Raw genomic sequence first — 20000 nt, 5'->3', positions numbered from 1 at the left:
ACCCACCCACCCACACACACACACACACACACACACACACACACACACACACTTACAGGCAGACGAGGGCACGCATACATAATTAGATTATTGTAATTAGAACTCATAAAACAATATCGAAAAAGATGAGTTTTCAGTGTTACTTTGGACATTTCCATGGATGTTCATTCTCTGATTTCTAGGGTCGGACCAAGCAAGCTTTTCTTTGGCTTTAAGTCTAGTTTTGGGTATCTTTAGTGTTTTTGAATCGGAAGATGAACGAAGATATCTTTGCGTTTCATATATCCCAATGAGCTCTGTCAGATAAGAAGGGGCGTTATTTTCTAGACATTTGAAAAGTAATGTTGCTACTTTATATTCTATACGTTCTCTCACAGGCTGCCAGTGTCAGTCCACCATGAGAAGTGAAGCTACAGCTTGATGCTTCTTTTTCATCTTGAAGGGTGCTGCCTTGTTTTGAATTGCTTGGAGGGAACGAATATTTGTACTTGATGATCTCGAAAATAAAGAGTTACAAAAATCTAATTTTTAGAGTATTCAGATATGAAATTTTGACAGTTATCTTTCGTTATAAAATATCGTATTGAACTTTTGATTTTACTCATATCGATAAATCATTTTCTTTTGAATTCACAAAATTGTTCATTCACATGTCATGTGATCAGAATGTATTAAAGTAAAAAATGATCAGATGTATAAAGATTTTCTCCTCTGGATACACGTATATGCTCGAAATAGAAGTAATTCATAAGGGCGGTGATGGAGATAATGGCGTCCGCTATTGATCCGATGGTTTAGAACCAGTTACTATGCGTCATTAGGGGGAAGTGACGTCACGACTGTTGAACACTATTCATTAATGTTTAAAGATATTCTCGATTTCTCAAATGATACCGTTTATAAGCGATGTGTCACTATGGAATATTTAATGACACTTGTAGTCCTCCACAGTGACGATTAATGACTCCTGGCATACGAGAGTCCTCCACAGTGACAATTAATGACTCCTGGCAGACGAGAGTCCTCCACAGTGACGATAAATGACTCCTGGCATACGAGAGTCCTCCACAGTGACGATTAATGACTCCTGGCATACGAGAGTCCTCCAAAGTGACGATTCATGACACTTGTATGCCAGGAGAGTCCTCCACAGTGACGATTAATGACACTTGTATGCCAGGAGAGTCCTCCACATTGACGATATGAAAGGTAAGGGTGGATGGAACAATTCGTTCTCGAAACTAATGGACATGTCCCAGCCATCCAGGAATACAACGCGTTCTTGGAGATCTCGGAATGTGTCCACGTATATTTGACGAATGAATGGACCCAAAACATCCCCTGCAAAATTATGATTGCGCTTCCATTCCACTGCCGAGGTATGGGGTCCACGTACAGCCACCAATACCTTTGGATTTCTAGATAACAAGTTGGAGATTGCAGTCTTTAGAATTTGTAGTCTTTGTTGTAGAACATTTAAATGGGAAGACGAGAAGTGGAGGTAATAATGAAGAATGACGAAATGGTCTCCCGTGGACAGAATGGATGAAAGAGTTTCCGTCACAGCGCCATTGTCTAGCAGCTTCAACCACCGGTTTGCTACGTATAACGGATGTTCATGTGGTCGGAAACGAATGGTTATATTATAGATTTTATTCCGACAAACACTAATTGCAGGCCATTGGTTCATACCAGGTCCTTTGCATCCAAGCAACCTGGAAATGTGGATGGCCATTTGGCGAACATTGGAGTCTCCTAACATCCAAACTGTCGTGGATTTCAGACATTTGTGAATCCGATTTGACGTCATCACAGGCTCGCGGCATACCAGGGAGTTCCATATGGTTTTATTCTGTGACCAGACACCTCGTGGGGACGTCATTGTCCAGCTTCTACTGCGATTGGCGTGTCGGCAAGTCGGCAAATCGGGGTCAATGTCTAGAGATGGAAAGATTTAAGGGCATGTTAGAAGCTGTGATATTGCATCCATAACGTTGAACTCATTTCTATTTTACATTAAATGTATGGCCACATGAAAAAAAAAACCCCGAAGAGTTTCTGATAAAATACTTTACCCAAACTAAACTAAGATAAAGGCGTTTGCAATGCAAAACAGGATTGACTGAAATATCAAACCTTTAGCATAACTTACTCATACTTAAGGGGATAGGCTTCAACCGTCCTGACGTCATTTCCACCGTAATAACGCATAGTAAATTAGTAACTGGTTCTAAACTATCGGAACAATGGGTGAAGCCCTTATGAAATACTTTTCAGACGACCATCAAAATGTATCCAGAGGAGAAAAACATTACAAATCTGACCATGTCTTGACTTTTATAAATTCTGATCTCATGACCTGTGAAAAAGTTCTAGCCAGCATGAAGAATAAAAAGTACCGATTTACTATGTCTAGAACCAAGCTACTGGTTGCTTGGCGGACGAGACGTCAGACTATTGAATCTTATTACGCTATGAATGATCCCCGCACATGCCAAAATAATATATTATATTTCAAGAAAAAAAAACCCAAAAAGAAACCGAAAATTTCCTGATTACAACACCCCCCCCCCTTCCCCCCCAAAAAAGTCAATAACAATTACCAAGAAGTGAAGTGAGTAGGAAAGTGCCAGAAGACAATAGAAAATAAAAATTTTGCGGAGATGGATGCTCGAACGAAAACTTTGCCTGTCCAGGGAGAGCGTGGCTTTATTGTATGAGCTATCCACCACTCCAAAAAAGTGGTTTCAAACTCTATGTCTATCTTGAGCCGCTCTCCCCGACTTCTTGAGGTCATAGGTTCAACAGACAAACGCCGCAAAGGTTGTTAGCCAGCATTTAACCTTAATCGCCATACTATTTTCAACACAAACATATAACATAGAAACGATTGAGACATTGAGTATGCTCCGGCATTTGGGGTGAATATTAATTCAGAAAAGTGAGTGGAGCGGGCACTTATGTTGATAATAACCAAAAAAAAAAAAAGATGAAGTGAGTAGGGAAGTGCCAGAAGACAATAGAGAATAAAACCGTCGAGGCGACGGGGGGCTCGAACCCGCGACCTACTGGTACGACAACTCCGCCTGGTCGGGGAGAGCGTGGCTCTACTGTCTGAGCCATCCACCACTACAATTACCAAACAAACAATAAGAAGAAAAAAAATAAGTTAAAGTAAAGAACGAGAAATGTGCATACCATTTCCAAAAACATGAATGGTTAGGTTGTGATGTATCCGCGAAGCACTTGGAGGTCTGTTGGGTTGAAATGTACAGTAAAATATAAGTCAAAGCGATACAAGGCTGCTAGAAGCTGTGGACTGTAAAAAGTAATAAACAAAAATTTATATAACAGCTTCAAAAGAGAACAAGTATTTGGTATTTTCTTAATTTTTGAAGCTGTTATATTAATCTTTGTTTATTAGTAAAATAGAACATCTTAGACGTATCATTAAAGAGAAAAGAGTTACATTTTTAATCGAAGCGCTGAATAAATAATTGCCATCATGACTCTATCACGACCAAAGACGACGTGGAAAGTAACCGTCGAAAAAACTCTTAAAACTGGGGGGATGAAATGGTGCGAGGCATACATGGCAGGATAGGACAGGGAGTAATGTCCAATCTGGACGGCCCAATGTGTCAAAGACAATGGATGGGACGAGGCATACATGGTAGCACAGGACAGGGAGGAATGTAGAATCTGGATGGCCCAATGTGTCAAAGACAATGGATGGGACGAGGCATTCATGGCAGGACAGGACAGGGAGGAATGTCGAATCTGGATGGCCCAATGTGTCAAAGACAATGGATGGTACGAGGCATACATGGTAGCACAGGACAGGGAGGAATGTAGAATCTGGATGGCCCAATGTGTCAAAGACAATGGATGGGACGAGGCATTCATGGCAGGACAGGACAGGGAGGAATGTCGAATCTGGATGGCCCAATGTGTCAAAGACAATGGATGGTACGAGGCATACATGGTAGCACAGGACAGGGAGGAATGTCGAATCTGGATGGCCCAATGTGTCAAAGACAATGGATGGTACGAGGCATACATGGTAGCACAGGATAGGGATGAATGTCGAATCTGGATGGCCCAATGTGTCAAAGACAATGGATGGTACGAGGCATACATGGTAGCACAGGATAGGGAGTAATGTCGAATCTGGATGGCCCAATGTGTCAAAGACAATGGATGGTACGAGGCAACATGGTAGCACAGGACAGGGAGGAATGTCGAATCTGGATGGCCCAATGTGTCAAAGACAATGGATAGGACGAGGCATTCATGGTAGCACAGGACAGGGAGGAATGTCGAATCTGGATGGCCCAATGTGTCAAAGACAATGGATAGGACGAGGCATTCATGGTAGCACAGGACAGGGAGGAATGTCGAATCTGGATGGCCCAATGTGTCAAAGACAACGTAAAGCGCTATGAACACGTTTAACGGATATTGGGCTATGTAAAAGCTCATTATAAAAAAATGTTAATTGGTCCGAAGATTGGCAGTTACATTTCAATATCGCTAAACGTAGAGTGCTACACACTGGTAGATATATCTTTTATTTTAATATTATGCAGATATGATGACAAGAATAATAACAATAACTTTTCTGCCATTAACAAGTTCAGAGAAGAACTTGGTTTGGGGAAAAGTTTTGATTTTTAAACTGTAGCAATCGAGAAACTTGCTCGATCTCGATCCCAATCGGTTGCCAAACTGTATGAATTATCGTCACACCTGGTTAGAGTATTGTATTGATATTTTAAAAGTATTGAATAAAACTGAATATACCACCTTTAAAAATAGCAAAATAACAAATACAGAAGGTTTTGGACCAAAAACACTTCTTTAGCCAACGATAAAAAAACAATACAAAACAAAATACAGATTAACCAATAATAAGAACCAAACTAACGGCAAGTAGGACTTATGACATCTTAGATAAAGCTCTAAATGTATTGCCTTACCATATAGCAATGCAAAGAGTATTCAAAGAACTGAACAAGTGTGTATTAAAGTGTGTATGCCAGACAAAGCAAGAAAGAAAAATATAAGAAAAAAAAAGAGCCGAAAAAACCATTCGACCTCGCCTGTCATACACACTAAGACTTGTTAATTTCTTTATCTTACATCGGTGCCTGCTCCTTAATTTCTTAAAGAGTATTTGCCACGTCGCATCCTCTGTTTGGAATGCGATACATACATGCCTCATACTAATTTTTAACTTTTCAGTCTATCCATTTATTTCAAATGCCCATGACCTCGATATGTTCTTGTCCATGTCTTTTTCCGCTTGCGTCATTTCCGAAAACCCTGGGGCGGGTACTGTGTTAAACAGGGACCAGTCATTGCATGAGAGTCTGACAAGAGAGTAGAAAAGAACGATAAATAAAACGGATATCTCTCGGTGCTTAAATGAACCAGTCAATATTGGGGTAGAAACAGCATTGGTTTATATAATTCATACAGAACTCATGTAACTCATACAGAACTCGTGTAACTCATACACAACTCACGTAATTCATACAGAACTCATGTAACTCATATACAACTCATGTAATTCATACAGAACTCATGTAACTCATACAGAACTCGTGTAACTCATACACAACTCACGTAATTCATACAGAACTCATGTAACTCATATACAACTCATGTAATTCATACATAACTCATGTAACTCATACACAACTCATGTAATTCATACAGAACTCATGTAAATAATACACAACTCCCGTAATTCTTACATAATAATAATAATAATAAATGGCATTTATATAGCGCTTTACCCCGTTGTCACAGGCTCTAAGCGCTTTACAGTGATAAAAAAAAACGTAACTCATGTAACTCATACACAACTCGTGTAACTCATACACAACTCATATAATTCATACACAATTCATGTAACTCATACACAACTCATGTAATTCATACATAACTCATGTAAATAATACACAACTCACGTAATTCATACAAAACTCATGTAACTCATACACAACTCATGTAATTCATACACAACTCATGTAATTCATACATAACTCATGTAAATAATACACGACTCACGTGATTCATACAAAACTCATGTAACTCATACACAAATCATGTAATTCATACACAACTCATGTAATTCATACACAATTCATGTAATTCATATATAACGATGTAACTCATACACAACTCATGTAATTCATATATGACGCATGTAACTCATACATAACTCATGTAAATAATACACAACTCATGTAATTCATACACAACTCATGTAATTCATGTATAACGCATGTAACTCATACAAAACTCGCGTAATTCATACAAAACTCATGTAACTCATACACAACTGGTAAAATTCATCACAACTCATGTAATTCATGTATAACGCATGTAACTCATACAAAACTCATGTGATTTATTTATACAACGCTTGTAATTCATACACAACTCATATAATTCATACACAACTCATGTTAGTCATACACAACTCATGTAATTGAAATATAACGCATGTAACTCGTGTAACTTATACTAATGCCCCTTTGGGGTCTTGGGGTATAACACTCGCCTTCGAATGGGAGGATCTTAGGTTCGAATCCCGAGCGGCGCATAGTTGAGTCGATGTAAAGGGCTCTTTACTTAAACTCTCTCACCGTACTCAGGTGTAAAACGAGTACCTGGCTGTTAGCTGCGTTGTCTTGGTCCAAAAACAAATTTTGTAATATCGCCTAACAGACGTCATGACTAGTCCTTCATCTTAAGCGGTACGGTCTTTGTTTCGTACTCGAAAGGTACAATGTCCGATCAACCGCCGCTGCCCTGTGTGGCCTTGAGCAAGTCACCTCGCCCTAGCTCAATTTCCACTGCGGCTGACGCCTGGGTTATTACAGTCGTCCCTTGGAATAGACCCTAGAGACAATTTTTCCCTATGGGATGAATCATATTATTTGTAAAGCGCGTGTTAAGTGGTTATTGCGCTATATGAAAGTTCAAGTTTGTTTCTTTTTTTTCCTTTATATTAAAGGGGACAACACAAGACAACCAACGTTTTACAACTGACTCAAATCCCCTTGTCCTCTCGTGTTCAATGTTTAATAACAAGAAATGAAGTGAGTAGGAAAGTGCCAGAAGACAACAGAGAATAAAAACTTCGCGGCGGCTCAAACCCGCGACCTCTGTTGTCTTCTGGCACTTTCCTATTCACTTCATTTGTTGATATTATCAACATAAGTGCCCGCGCCACTCACTTTTCTGAATTAGATGTTCAATGTTCGTGTTTTTTGCCAAATGCTAAAACGATCCGTTTAGCTCTCTCCTTACCGATGGTTTCCAGTCTTTTCCCAAAAATGGCAGGCTTACCCATGCCAGCAGAAAAATGGATTTTTTAAAACTCAAACAATCTCTCTATAAAACAAACTTTATATTCTTATTAATTAAACAAAGATCATTCTTCAAAGTTTGTGATGTACAAAATATATCTGAATTTAAAAAAAATGAATATTGTGTTGTAACAAATGTGACGATTTTGCTGAGGGTGGTAAGGAGAGTTAAAACTTTTTTTTTGGAGACAAAAAATCTTGAAGGTCATAATCTTCAGAATGCGAACTGGTCATAAGAGATTAAACCAGCACCTCCATACCAAATTCAAGGTGTGAACTATACATGTGCCCCTGTGGAACAGGTATGACAGGTAAACTCCTCCTACAGAATTGCACAACCCTCTTGGACCTTAGGAGAAAATATTGACCACCGACTGCCCCAACCAGCCTGAGGAGTAAGCTCCGCGGAATCCTGGAAGATCTCCATAGGACAGCGGCATATCTGGTGGGGAGTAGACTTACCATCTGGGCGAATGCAAAGAACTCGAAAAAGAAGAGACCATCGTACCTGTTGTCTAATGGCTTCCCACAGTAATAAGGCAAACCGTTGAAATGGGTGACATTACACACGCACGGTCTCCCGGGGACATTTGGGTTGCTATGACACAGGGTCACCTGAATGAAGGGAAAATACAACACGTCACATTTGGATCAATAGGGTGAGTCATGGCGTGAAGCCTCTCTACTATTCCGGTTTCTAACTCATTGGAAGTGTATATTCGGAGGACTAATGATGAATAGGTTACATAACAGTGATATAATTATTTTAATAGCAGGACGTATAGGCAGATTCTTAAGATTACCTGACGTAAAAGAGCGAAGATGGATGATCTTTATTGACGACCAGAAATTTTAGACAAGAAAATTTGATGCTATCACTCTGAGACTAGAGGATCATTTATACATTGTATTTTCTAATCCTCTGAAAGAGTGGTTTTACACTTCCAATGAAAAAATACAAAAACAAACAAAACAACAAACTAGAGCAGTTCTATAGCAAAATATCCACCACAGTTGCTCTTAGAGCTTTACAAGCGTATAGTTCCCATCTTCAATTTGGTATGGAAGTGGTGGTGTAATCTCTTATGAGCAGTTCGCATCCGAAGGATTATGACCTGCAAGAATGTCTCCTAAAAAAACACATGGTCTATGCGCTTTTACAGATAGCATACATTGCAGACATAATTCCTTAATTTTGAACAAGACAGTATAGAAATATACATTTCCACAGACTACGTGTTATGTAACATAAAGTCAATAAAAAGGTGTCGATAATTAACTAACATACGAAAATAAGGTATTCCTAAAATGAAATACATTGTGACATTATTTTAAAATATTTCAAGAAATTCAATCTATTATTCATGCAGATACGATATCGATACTAAAATTTCAAAGGGAAATAACTCAATAATAATAATAAATAATAATAATAATAATAATAATAATAATAATAATAATAATAATAATAATAATAATAATAATAATAATAATAATAATAATAATAATAATAACAATACACCATAACAATAACAAACAAGTATATTTGTCGATTGAGATACTTCTTCAAGCATCTATGACAGGAAAGGCAGTAATCGTTCGTGATTAATCTTGGCCATCGTACACTCAAAGTCTGTCGCTGACCATCAGATGACGTCAAAAGACAAGTCTTTGGCTACAAGTTAAAACAAATCGTGAGTTGTATTCAACAGTTCAACCATTGGAATCACTTGTGTCCCTGACCACTACTTTATAAAACTCATAAGGCGGTCCACCGACCTAAAAATGACGTCAAAATATATGAGTCTTAGTGGGTTTCAGCGTCGCCATCGTTAACATAGTTTAATATATAGCCTGACACTAGAACCCTCTAGGACTTATAATATTTTGACATCATTTTTAGTTTTGTGCAACGTCTAATGAGTTGCCGTTAGTAGTGGTCAAGGAAACAAGTGATCCCATTGTTTGAATCATTGAATACAACTCACGATTTGTTTTCTTTTGTAGTTATAGACTTGTCTTCTGACGTCATTTTTTGGCTATAAGTTTACGATGGCTACGATTTGCCACTGACCAACAAATGACGTCAATACATTTCTTTGACCACAAAAGAAAACAAATCGTGAGTTGTATTCAACAATTCAACCAATGGGATCATTTGTTTCCCTGACCACTACTAAATTCAACTCACTAGGCGGTCCACAGGCCTAACAATGACGTCAGAATATATGGGTCTTTGTGGGTTTTAATGTCCTGCAAAAAGTTCACGATGGCTACGGTCCTAGTGTCAGGTTATACGCAATGCTACGCTTTTGGTGTCAGGCTATACGCGAAGCTACGCTTTTGGTGTCAGGCTATACGTGATGCTACGCTTTTGGTGTCAGGCTATACGCGATGCTACGCTTTTGGTGTCAGGCTATACGCGATGCTACGCTTTTAGTGCCAGGCTATACGCGATGCTACGCTTTTGGTGTCAGGCTATACGCGATGCTACGCTTTTAGTGCCAGGCTATACGCGATGCTACGCTTTTAGTGTCAGGCTATACGCAATGCTACGCTTTTGGTGTCAGGCTATACGCAATGCTACGCTTTTGGTGTCAGGCTATACGCGATTCTACGCTTTTAGTGCCAGGCTATAAGTCAACGATGACAACGGTCCTAGTATCAGGCTATAAATTAACGAGGGGAGGTTTAGGTGAGTAATCTACCAAAATGATAGATAAATATGAATATTTGAACAAATCATTGGATGACCTTTGATTTACATTCTCACCTCTTGAATGTTTTCTCTTTTGAACAAGCCGAAAATGAATCGATGGCTTCCGATCCGGAAGTGATGGGTAGCCGTTCTGATGTACTCCCTGGGATAAGACACGGCGATATTCAACTGGTAGAATGGTGAAAAAAAAATCAATGATATTATCGTAAGGCAGGGATATACATCTGCTTGATTATAAAAGGAACGATATTCACACCACTCGGCTGTTTGTTGTTGTTTTCAGACAGCCATTTTAGTGATAAACTCTCATTGAATCGATTATTACTCAGATTATAAGCCTTTGGAACAGGACGAACATCGTTAATACTTACTTATCCGAACCAGCGACAACCTGAGCTCTAGCCCTTCGGTCTTGTGCCATGACTTAGAAGTTAGATGTCTTTTGTAGTTGTTCCAGGTGACTATAAAGTGTGTTACTGATGCTTGGATTTGGGGAAGGAATGTGCATCTCAGGTCTTCAAGAGGTTGACATTCAAGCAAGTGGTGTGTTACTGTTTCATTGGGGTGTTGACATAGGGGGCAGGAAGGGGATGTGTCTTTTGTAATTTTGCTTAAATGGTTGTTGAGCCGTATGTGTTGTGTTCTTAGTTGAAAGATGATGCTTTGCTGGTGTCTTCTGAGCTTCGTTAATAATAATAAAAGAATACACTTTTATGAAGCGCTACTGCTGCCAATCCTTATGTACAACTGTGGTACATGGGGTCTTATAAAAATGAATTTGGACACCCTGGATTACGTTATTGGGGTTCATTGGCCAGACAAAATCAGTAATGAGGATGTATATGACGGATGCAGGGTACAACCAGTCAGTACGGGAATAAAGAAGCAAAGATGGAAACTGTTCAGACACGTGCTTCGTTGAGATGGATATATTCCAACACAAATCTCGATTTATTATTATTATTATCATTATTATTATTATTATTATTATTATTATTATTATTATTATTATTATTATTATTATTATTATTATTATTGTTATTGTTATTGTTCTTCTTCTTCTTCTTCTTCTTCTTCTTCTTCTTCTTCTTCTTCTTCTTCTTCTTATTCTTCTTCTTCTTCTTCTCTTCTTCTTCTTCTTCTTCTTATTATTATTATATTATTTTTATTATTATTATTATTATTATTATTATTATTATTATTATTATTATTATTATTATTATCATTATTATTATTATTATTATTATTATTATTATTATTATTATTATTATTATTATTACTATTATTGTCATTATTATTATTCTTATTCTTATTCTTATTCTTATTATTATTATTATTATCATCATCATCATCATCATCATCATCATCATCATCATCATCATCATCATCATCATCATCATCATCATCATCATCATCATTATTATTATTATTATTATTATTATTATTATTATTATTATTATTATTATTATTATATTATTATTATTATTAATTATTATTTTTATCATTTTTATTATTATTATTATTATTATTATTATTATTATTATTATTATTATTATTATTATTATTATTATTATTATTATTATTATTATTATTATTATTATTATCGTCATCACTATTTGTCTGAAATTATAGCGCGTTTTTTAAATTCCTTCAAATTTCTAAGGATAAAAATGACACTGACCTGAAAAAAAAAGAAAAAAAAATCAATAGAAAAACGTCTCAAACCTGGGACGTTTTAATCAGAAAAATCTCAACTTTACACGGATCGATCTCGGACCTTTTGCCTGAGGACGAGTGCTCCACCAACTCAGCTACCGCGGAAGCCCCCCCCCCCCCACACACACTCCACTCCCCCCTGCCATCCCCCCCACATACTCCACTCCCCCCTCCCATTCCCCCCAACCCCCCCCCCCCACACACACTCCACTCCCCCCCCCCCACACACACTCCACTCCCCCCCCATTCTCCCCCCCACACACACTCCACTCCCCCGACCCATTCCCCCCAACCCCCCCACACACCCCACTCCCCCCAATTCCCCCCCCCCCCCACACACTCCACTCCCCCCCCCCATTCCACCCCCCCACACACACTCCACTCCCCCCTCCCATTCCACCCATCCCCCCACACACTCCACTCCCCCCTCCCATTCCCCCCACCCCCCCCCCACACCACTCCACTCCCCCCCACACTCCACCCCCCCATTCCCCCCCCCCCCACACACTCCACTCCCCCCTCCCATTCCCCCAACCCCCCCCCCACACACACACACACTCCACTCCCCCCCCCACCCCCACCCCACATCCCACACACTCCCTCCACCCCCCCACTGCCCCCACCCACACACATACACTCCACTCCCCCCACTCCCCCCACCCCCACACACATACAATCCACTCCCCCCCCCCAGCCCCACACACATACACTCCATTCCCCCCACTATCCCCCAACCCCACTGCCCCACACACACTCCTCTAAACACATGCCTACTCGCCAGGGTGGGGAAACGGGCTGGAGGCAATGAATGCCCTCTAAACACATGCCTACTGGCCAGGGTGGGGAAACTGGCTGGAGGCAATGAATGCCCTCCAGACACATGCCTACTCACCAGGGTGGGGAAACGGGCTGGAGGCAATGAATGCCCTCTAAAAACATGCCTACTCGCCAGGGTGGGAAGTGGGAACTAGAAGGCCCGCGAGTCCCTCTAGTCTGCTGTGGTTGGAAGTCTAAATTATCCAACCCGCTTATGTTACATGTTGGCCGGGAGCACAGAGTAACTAGCAAGTCATTTAGTATTTGGAATCGATATCTGGCCACCGTGTTGCCAGATTCACTTGCGCGCACACCCACAGATTATAATATCAACGGACCGAGTTTTCATCATTGACTCAAAAAATTCGTCTCGACCTATGTCAATTTTGACAATAATGTACGGGTATAGTCTGTCTGTTAGATATTGCAGGGTTCTCACCTAGTTTACAAAATAATATTATAACATTTTATAGATCGTCAATCTCCACAGAGCGTGTTTCAGTCACGCTGTGCAAGATTTAGTTGATATGAGAATTTAAAGAAATTTAAAAATTAAGATTTTAAGAATTATAAATATTACAATCGTGTAGACCTTTAAATGTACCCAAAAATCAAAAGGAATGTAAAGAACGTGCTTTTAAAATATGAAGAAGAAGAGTATCTAAAATATGAGGTATTTAGACTAAGCTTGAAGCACTCAATCGTCTGAACACTTCCGGTATAGTCACGATGAAGAGCCCGCAATATCTGCGTTGGAATTATAAAGGCAATAACGAATGATCACTCATCAATTTTCATAACTTAAAGAAGAAATAAATGCTTGAAAGCCTGTCTTGTAATAATAAAGGACACCTTTTTAACCCTCTCCTTACCTGTCTTGTAATAATAATGGACACCTTTTTAACCCTCTCCTTACCTGTCTTGTAATAATAAAGGACACCTTTTTAACCCTCTCCTTACCTGTCTTGTAATAATAAAGGACACCTTTTTGACACTCTCCTTACCTGTCTTGTAATAATAAAGAACACCTTTTTTAACGCTCACTTTACCTTATTTTCAGGATTTCCCCCCAAACTTCACACCCAACTAACACAAAAAAATATTTTTTAATCACTCAAACATAATACCAGTAAGTTCTTGCCATTAGTAGGGGGAATTAGGTCCAAAAAACCCTTGAATTGTGCAAACAGGGTTGAAAGCATGAAGATTACATATGTTGTAGACTATGAAAAATTCCATAATTTATGATATAGAACCACTCTGACAGATCAGTATTAGTTGAGATACAAGGTTTTTAAGATTAGAAAATTTTGAAATGGACGACAATAATTTATTTCATTTTTATTGTGTAAACATTCGAGGCAAGCCGACCAAAGGTTGTTTTACGTCATCCTTTGGATTTCCATTGGTGACTATTTTTAGCGTCAAAGCGGATGTTTTCCTTTCCCTTTACTTTCGATTCACGAACCATACAAATTATTTAATCGTAAATATTATTCAATTTCACTTGTTTTAAAGGACGTCTAGCGCTAGCGAGCAATATTCTATAATATGAGATTTTTTCTGCATCAGATTTAATAAGTATAATCAATTGCTCTAAAACGGACGGGTAGACGGGAAGACGAGCAGAGGGGTAGACAAAACAGACTAGCAGAACACAGCTCAATAACTGCCGATAACCGGTCGCCGGTGTTGACAAAGGACAGTGCTCATTCTCCCCTCCTCCTGTTTTTTTTTTCTTTCCAAAAATACTGCTATAATCATTTTACGTGAGTTAAAACCTATTTCGGTCAAACTTGATGACAGTGAAGAGTCAGCATACCACTTGCATTGCTATAATTATCATCATTATCATCATCACCAACCACTATGATGCTGTATTGTGGCAAGTTATTTACTTTACGTTATTTACCGCAAAGGGACAATGGGAGAATGTTCTATTTGTACTGTTGTGTCCTTATGTAAGGCACTGTACACATTTTTCCTGCTGATGATGTGTCTTTAACAGGAAGAACGAAAGAAAGAGAGAGAGAGAGAGAGAGAGAGAGAGAGAGAGAGAGAAAGAAAGAGAGAGAGAGAGAGAGAGAGAGAGAGAGAGAGAGAGTTATGAAAGAATATTGCATATGCCTAATAAAGGAATGCGTTTGCATGCTTTCAGATACACATACAATAGCAAAAAGAACTGCTCCCAGAGACTGGGACATGTGTTTGATATGCCAACAAGATAACACGGACCGTTTAGAATGTCCCTCTAAGTTGAGGAGGTATGACAAAGGGCAAGGCTATGAAACTCTTTTTGAAGATTTAACACAATAATTGAATTATTCAATTCTTTGGTTTGTGATGAAAACAAGTTGGATGAATCTATTTTTTAAAATTCATCAGAAAGAAATGAGATTATTGAAAGCTTAAAACAAAATGATGTTAAGTGGCATAAGTATTGTCGTGTAAAATTTAATTAGGTCAGTACAGTAATGAGTAAAATTATCTCTCTCTCTCTCTCTCTCTCTCTCTCTCTCTCTCTTCCTCTCTCTCTCTCTCCGTCTCTCCCGCTCACTCCCTCTCCCCCCTCTCCCTATTTTATCTACTAGTTAGGTTAGTACAGTAATGAGTAAAATTCTCTCTCTCTCTCTCTCTCTCTCTCTCTCTCTCTCCGTCTCTCCCACTCACTCCCTCTCCCCCTCTCCCGCTTTTATCTACCAGTTACAACACGAAATAACTATCCGTTAGCTACTGTAAATGGTTACCGGTGTATTTAAAGTTTTAGAACGCACATTGTATTATCTTGGTTATTTCCTTTGATAAGTAATGCCATATAGGAAAAAATAAAAGTGCTAAAAACGCACTGTTATGATAAATTGCCAGAGTGGTTCTATATCAGGTGTTATTTATTCGGGTCATAGCTACCTATATGCCAATTTTCAGGTTTTCAACCCCAATGGGCACGGTTTTAGCCTAATACAATGACTATGAAGAAAATAATTATTTTTACGCAGTTATTTCCCTTGTTTAATATAGCTGTAATAGGTAAAATCAAAGGCCCTAAACCGATACGTTATGATTGATTGCCAGAGTGGTTCTATATCAGATGTTTTTTCTATGGGTCTTAGCAACCTGTATGCAAATTTTCATGCTTTCAATCCGAATTTGCACAGTTTTAGCCTAATTCCCCCTACTACATACGTATTTTCTTTAGTAACACATGCTACAACACACACTGTTCGTTTTCTTGGTTGTATCGTAACGAATGTGACGATTTTCCTGTAGTTGGTAAGGAGAAAGTTAAGCAGGGCTCAGAGATCCAAACACTGGACAGAGGCATTGGTCATTGGTCATTGGCCACGGGGGATTGGACGTATTAACCGTTATCACAATGTAAACGATTCGGACACTCTTGCTTTGTGGAATTCCGGAAGTGGTGCCAATGTGGCGATGGGAACACATTTTGACTTCTAAAACGTAAGAGTGTAAGATTTCTTGTTACCCTACCCGTGAATCAAGTCTAATTTCGTTATCTAAGAATAATTGAAGTTTTTTTTTTTTATATTCAAATTAAACGATAAAAATCAAATGTATCTCTTGATAATATGACATGACAAATTATTATTGCAAACTTGATTTCTTACACGTTATGTTTTGTGTGTGTGTGTGTGTGTGTGTGTGGGTGGGTGGGTGGGTGGGTGGGGGGCAGGGGGGGGGCAGGGGGGGGGGGCAGGGGGGAGGGAATAGAGATAGAATCGTATGAATTATTATTGTCTTTTTTTTACATTGGACTCATCTTTAGTTGACCTGGGGTTGCCTGTCTCACGACAAAACGGAGATCAAACATTTTCCTGCCCTACACATGTGTTATAAAATGACCGTCCTCCCCCCCCCCGCCCCCCCCCCCCCCACTCCCTCCTCTTTAAGAAGTAATAAACTGTAGAAAAATCTTCGAAAGACTTTTCAAGTTTTTTTCTACAGAGAAGACGTACAAATTATCTCTGTCGTCTATCTGGAATTTAGTAATGTATATGAGCCAAGGTCAAAAGGTGCCCGCCTGATACCAGTGTTAAGAAAATTTGATTTTTACTTAATTATGGGCTGTTTTCATTGGGTTAATGCTTGTAATCAATTGATAATATGAAGAAGAGATAAAATGAGATAGCTCAACATACTCTGTTCAACAGAAAATGAAATAAAGAACTTGAAAGTCAAATTTGAATGCTGTTTGGCATGTGCTTAAAACGAGGTCAACGCATCACCCTTTTAGAAATCATGTAGAAATTAAATGTGATGTTTTAGCTCACGTGGTTGAAATTTGACTAATAGTATAAAGTCAAAATTTACTTTTAAACGCATTTGCAGTATATTACATATCTGATTAAGTTTCATATAGAGTTCTTAAAAGGTTGGTGTTGCTTGTGACCTTTGGTGTCATCAAACACAGCACAATACTAAGACTCGACACGAAACTTTAGAGCTCATGTTTAATGTTTATAAAATGTTTTATTATGAGAAAAAAGCATAGATTTACGATCTGAATTCAAATCTTGGAGTAAATGTATACTGTTTTGCTGATATTGAGGTTTATTGGTTTTGGTGTCATTTGTCACAAGCAACACGGCATGCGTGAACACGTGGAAGTTTGTTTCGTTAAATGGCGATTCGCAATTTTGATCCACCCTTCTTACCAGTCTTTGAAGTGCAGCACTTTCATTTGCCTTTCCAGCGTGGCTTCAGGCAGAAAAGGTAAGTTGAACTTAGGTGTCATCGCTATTTTACATTGTCACAAGCAACACTTGATATTGGATATTACAAAGTGCCACCAAAAAATTATGTTTTCAGCTGTTATTCTATTTACAAATATGATATTATGACATCTCACATAAGACTGATTTTGACACAATTAATTATTTCTTTGTAATTCTAATTTTTTTATGTTTCAGCGTTGTATCAATCAAGAAAAAGACAAAACTCAAGCTTTTGACGAATCCAGATAAAAGAAGGGTAGTCAAGAAATTTGATTTGATTTATTATTAACACACTAAATTACTACAAACTAGCAGATTTGAGCAGTAGGGCGGATGTTACGGTATGGTTATATGAATTCATTACCATGGCTGATATTTATCTAGAGTTTGTGTGACTTCTAGGACTTTTTGAGACCATTGGTGTCATTGGTTAAAATGTCACAGGTGACACTTAAGTTTGAAGTTTCTAATGTATTTCTGTTTTTATGTTCTTCAAAGCTTGAAATGTCATTGAATTACATTTAACAGGCTATATTACATGTGTTCAGTTGCTATTCTTGATTTATTGAGGCAAAATTGCGTTCTAGTGCCGATTTTGACCAAAGTAATAGCAACAATGGTATTACTATTTTCTAAGTGTATTTCCAATTAGAAAGTATTTAGTTTGGTATTGCTTGTGACATAAGTAATGGTGTCATCGGTCTAATGCCACAAGTGACACAATGTCGCTAAATAAGATATGCGTTGGTCACATTATGTCCCAACATTTTATTCCAAAAGTTTCTGAACATTGCTGGTAATAAGCATATGCAATATTGTTGTTGTTAATGCACAATCATTTTTATGAAATAATAAATTTGCATTCTATGTTGCTTGTGACCGATGACACCAAACAGCAATATTTTCTCCAATAGTTGGTAATATTATTGTACTATGATTGTTGTTGATTGTGTCTTTTTGTCTATAACTTACTAAATAAAGTTTGATACTCAACAAAAATCATTTGGTTATTGAGCCTTTTGTCACATTTTGGTGTCACCGGTCACAGGTGACACCAGCAACCTATAGGTATTGTTGACGATATTATGCTGCGTTAGACCTTAAAGTTATCTAAAGGGCCTTTGATTCATGAAGTACAGGGTTTTTGCTACACATATAGAACCATGAATGGACTATTGTGTCACGTTCATTTTTTGTTTTTTTTGGTGTAAGCTGAAGAAGGGTTTTGAGCCCGAAACGTTCCGTGTTTGGTATTTTGTTCTTTTTTAAAGTTGTTATATTCATTTTTGTATATTACTTTTTACATTTCACATCTTCTAGCAGCCTATTATTCCTTTGACATACTATTTATTGACACGTTCACTGATTACAGACACCCGTTGAATTCGAAAACAAACCTCAGCATTTCCTGTCCATGTGGGAGTGACGATGACGTCATAGCTTCCATTCCCAAGGTCATTCACTCTGGCAGTTGCCCAGACTTCTTGGCCGGATGGCCTATCTCTCGTGCCCTTCAACCATGCTCGGAGTTCATCGCCTCCGCTCCTTCGCCGACTGCCGTAGCCGTCGAACAAATTCACTCGAAATGTTGCAGGAACACTTTTACGCAATACCACGGCATTTAGCGAGTATGACGATAGTTTATCAGTTGGTTGAATTTTGTTTTCCGGATGGAAATAGACTTTTGACAGTTGTAGACTTGGAAGAGTCTTAACGTCGTTCAGGGGCGGGTTTCTGAGATAGTCGAATTCCCATGGGAAAAAATATTCATGATCGGAAAAGAGTGGAACGCCTTTCAGTACTTTAAGCCGAAAGACTTTTATCCAGTCGTCTCTCGTTGTAGCATTGCAAACCTTGTCATGTAGGTCACATGTGTTGTTACACGACTCATTTGTTAGGTGTGTAAATCTGGTGTGTAGCGATGACACATCGGGAATCAGGCGGAAGTGTACGCCGTCTTTGAGGAAATGTTCTTGTTTTTCTGATTTCAACGAGGAATGAAAAATGTTGTGGAGTTTTTCAGTCGATACAGCTTTCCAAATGTAGACGAAGTTTGAGGTCGGATGTTTATAGCTTTAAATAGGAAAATAAATAAATAAGATAGATTAGTTGGTTGGAATCAATTATTTTTAATGTACGAGTAACTTGATTCAGATTGAGAAAGGTTGGGAGCGTGTACTGCTGGATTCATTAAGAGTCAGAATGAAGTATTCATAAAACCGGGTGGATGCACGATAAAATAGTTCGGAACTTCTCAGGTTGTGTTTTTTTTTTTATATATAACAAAGGATAATAGAGACAACTCATACTACTGTTGCTATTATTCTATGGAAAATCAGGGATCTGCCTATAAACCAAAGGGGTATAACTGCGGTAATGTGGTTTTCTGGAATGACAATGTCCGATCGGAAGGTCTCGGTTCGAGCCCCGCTCTGAGCAACGCATAGATGAGTCCTTTGAAAAGGCTTTTTACTCACATTCTCTCACCGTACTCAGATGTAAAATGTGTACCTGGTCGTTGACAGCGTTGTCTCTGTCAGGAAAATAAATTGTAATATTATAGCCTAACACGCGTCATTGGCCATGTGCCGTTCTACATGTCATGTGTTGCTGTTGACTAGGGACCCTTTGCAA

General features: G+C 38.6%; 1 protein-coding gene across 1 annotated transcript in view; it reads right to left on the bottom strand.

Annotated features, from left to right (window-relative positions):
• LOC144970282 (NXPE family member 3-like) overlaps positions 1 to 20000 on the bottom strand; it is a 30432-nt gene that overhangs the window by 127 nt on the left and 10305 nt on the right. The window contains exons 3-8 of the mRNA XM_078909761.1: positions 18764 to 19439; positions 10156 to 10269; positions 7891 to 7997; positions 5274 to 5372; positions 3199 to 3254; positions 1 to 1938 (exon numbers count right to left, since the gene is read on the bottom strand). The exon at positions 1 to 1938 is cut by the window's left edge and continues 127 nt beyond it. Of these exons, the coding sequence (XP_078765887.1) occupies positions 1160 to 1938; positions 3199 to 3254; positions 5274 to 5372; positions 7891 to 7997; positions 10156 to 10269; positions 18764 to 19439 (1831 nt within the window). The 3' untranslated portion in view covers positions 1 to 1159. The remainder of the gene's footprint in view (positions 1939 to 3198; positions 3255 to 5273; positions 5373 to 7890; positions 7998 to 10155; positions 10270 to 18763; positions 19440 to 20000) is intronic.

This window comes from Berghia stephanieae, chromosome 1 (assembly GCF_034508935.2).
Source record: "Berghia stephanieae isolate SIO BIC M18660-M18661 chromosome 1, UCSD_Bste_1.3, whole genome shotgun sequence".
Taxonomy (NCBI): domain Eukaryota; kingdom Metazoa; phylum Mollusca; class Gastropoda; order Nudibranchia; family Aeolidiidae; genus Berghia; species Berghia stephanieae.
The sequence above is the reverse complement of the archived record's forward strand: the minus strand, read 5'-3'. Positions and strand labels throughout refer to the sequence as shown.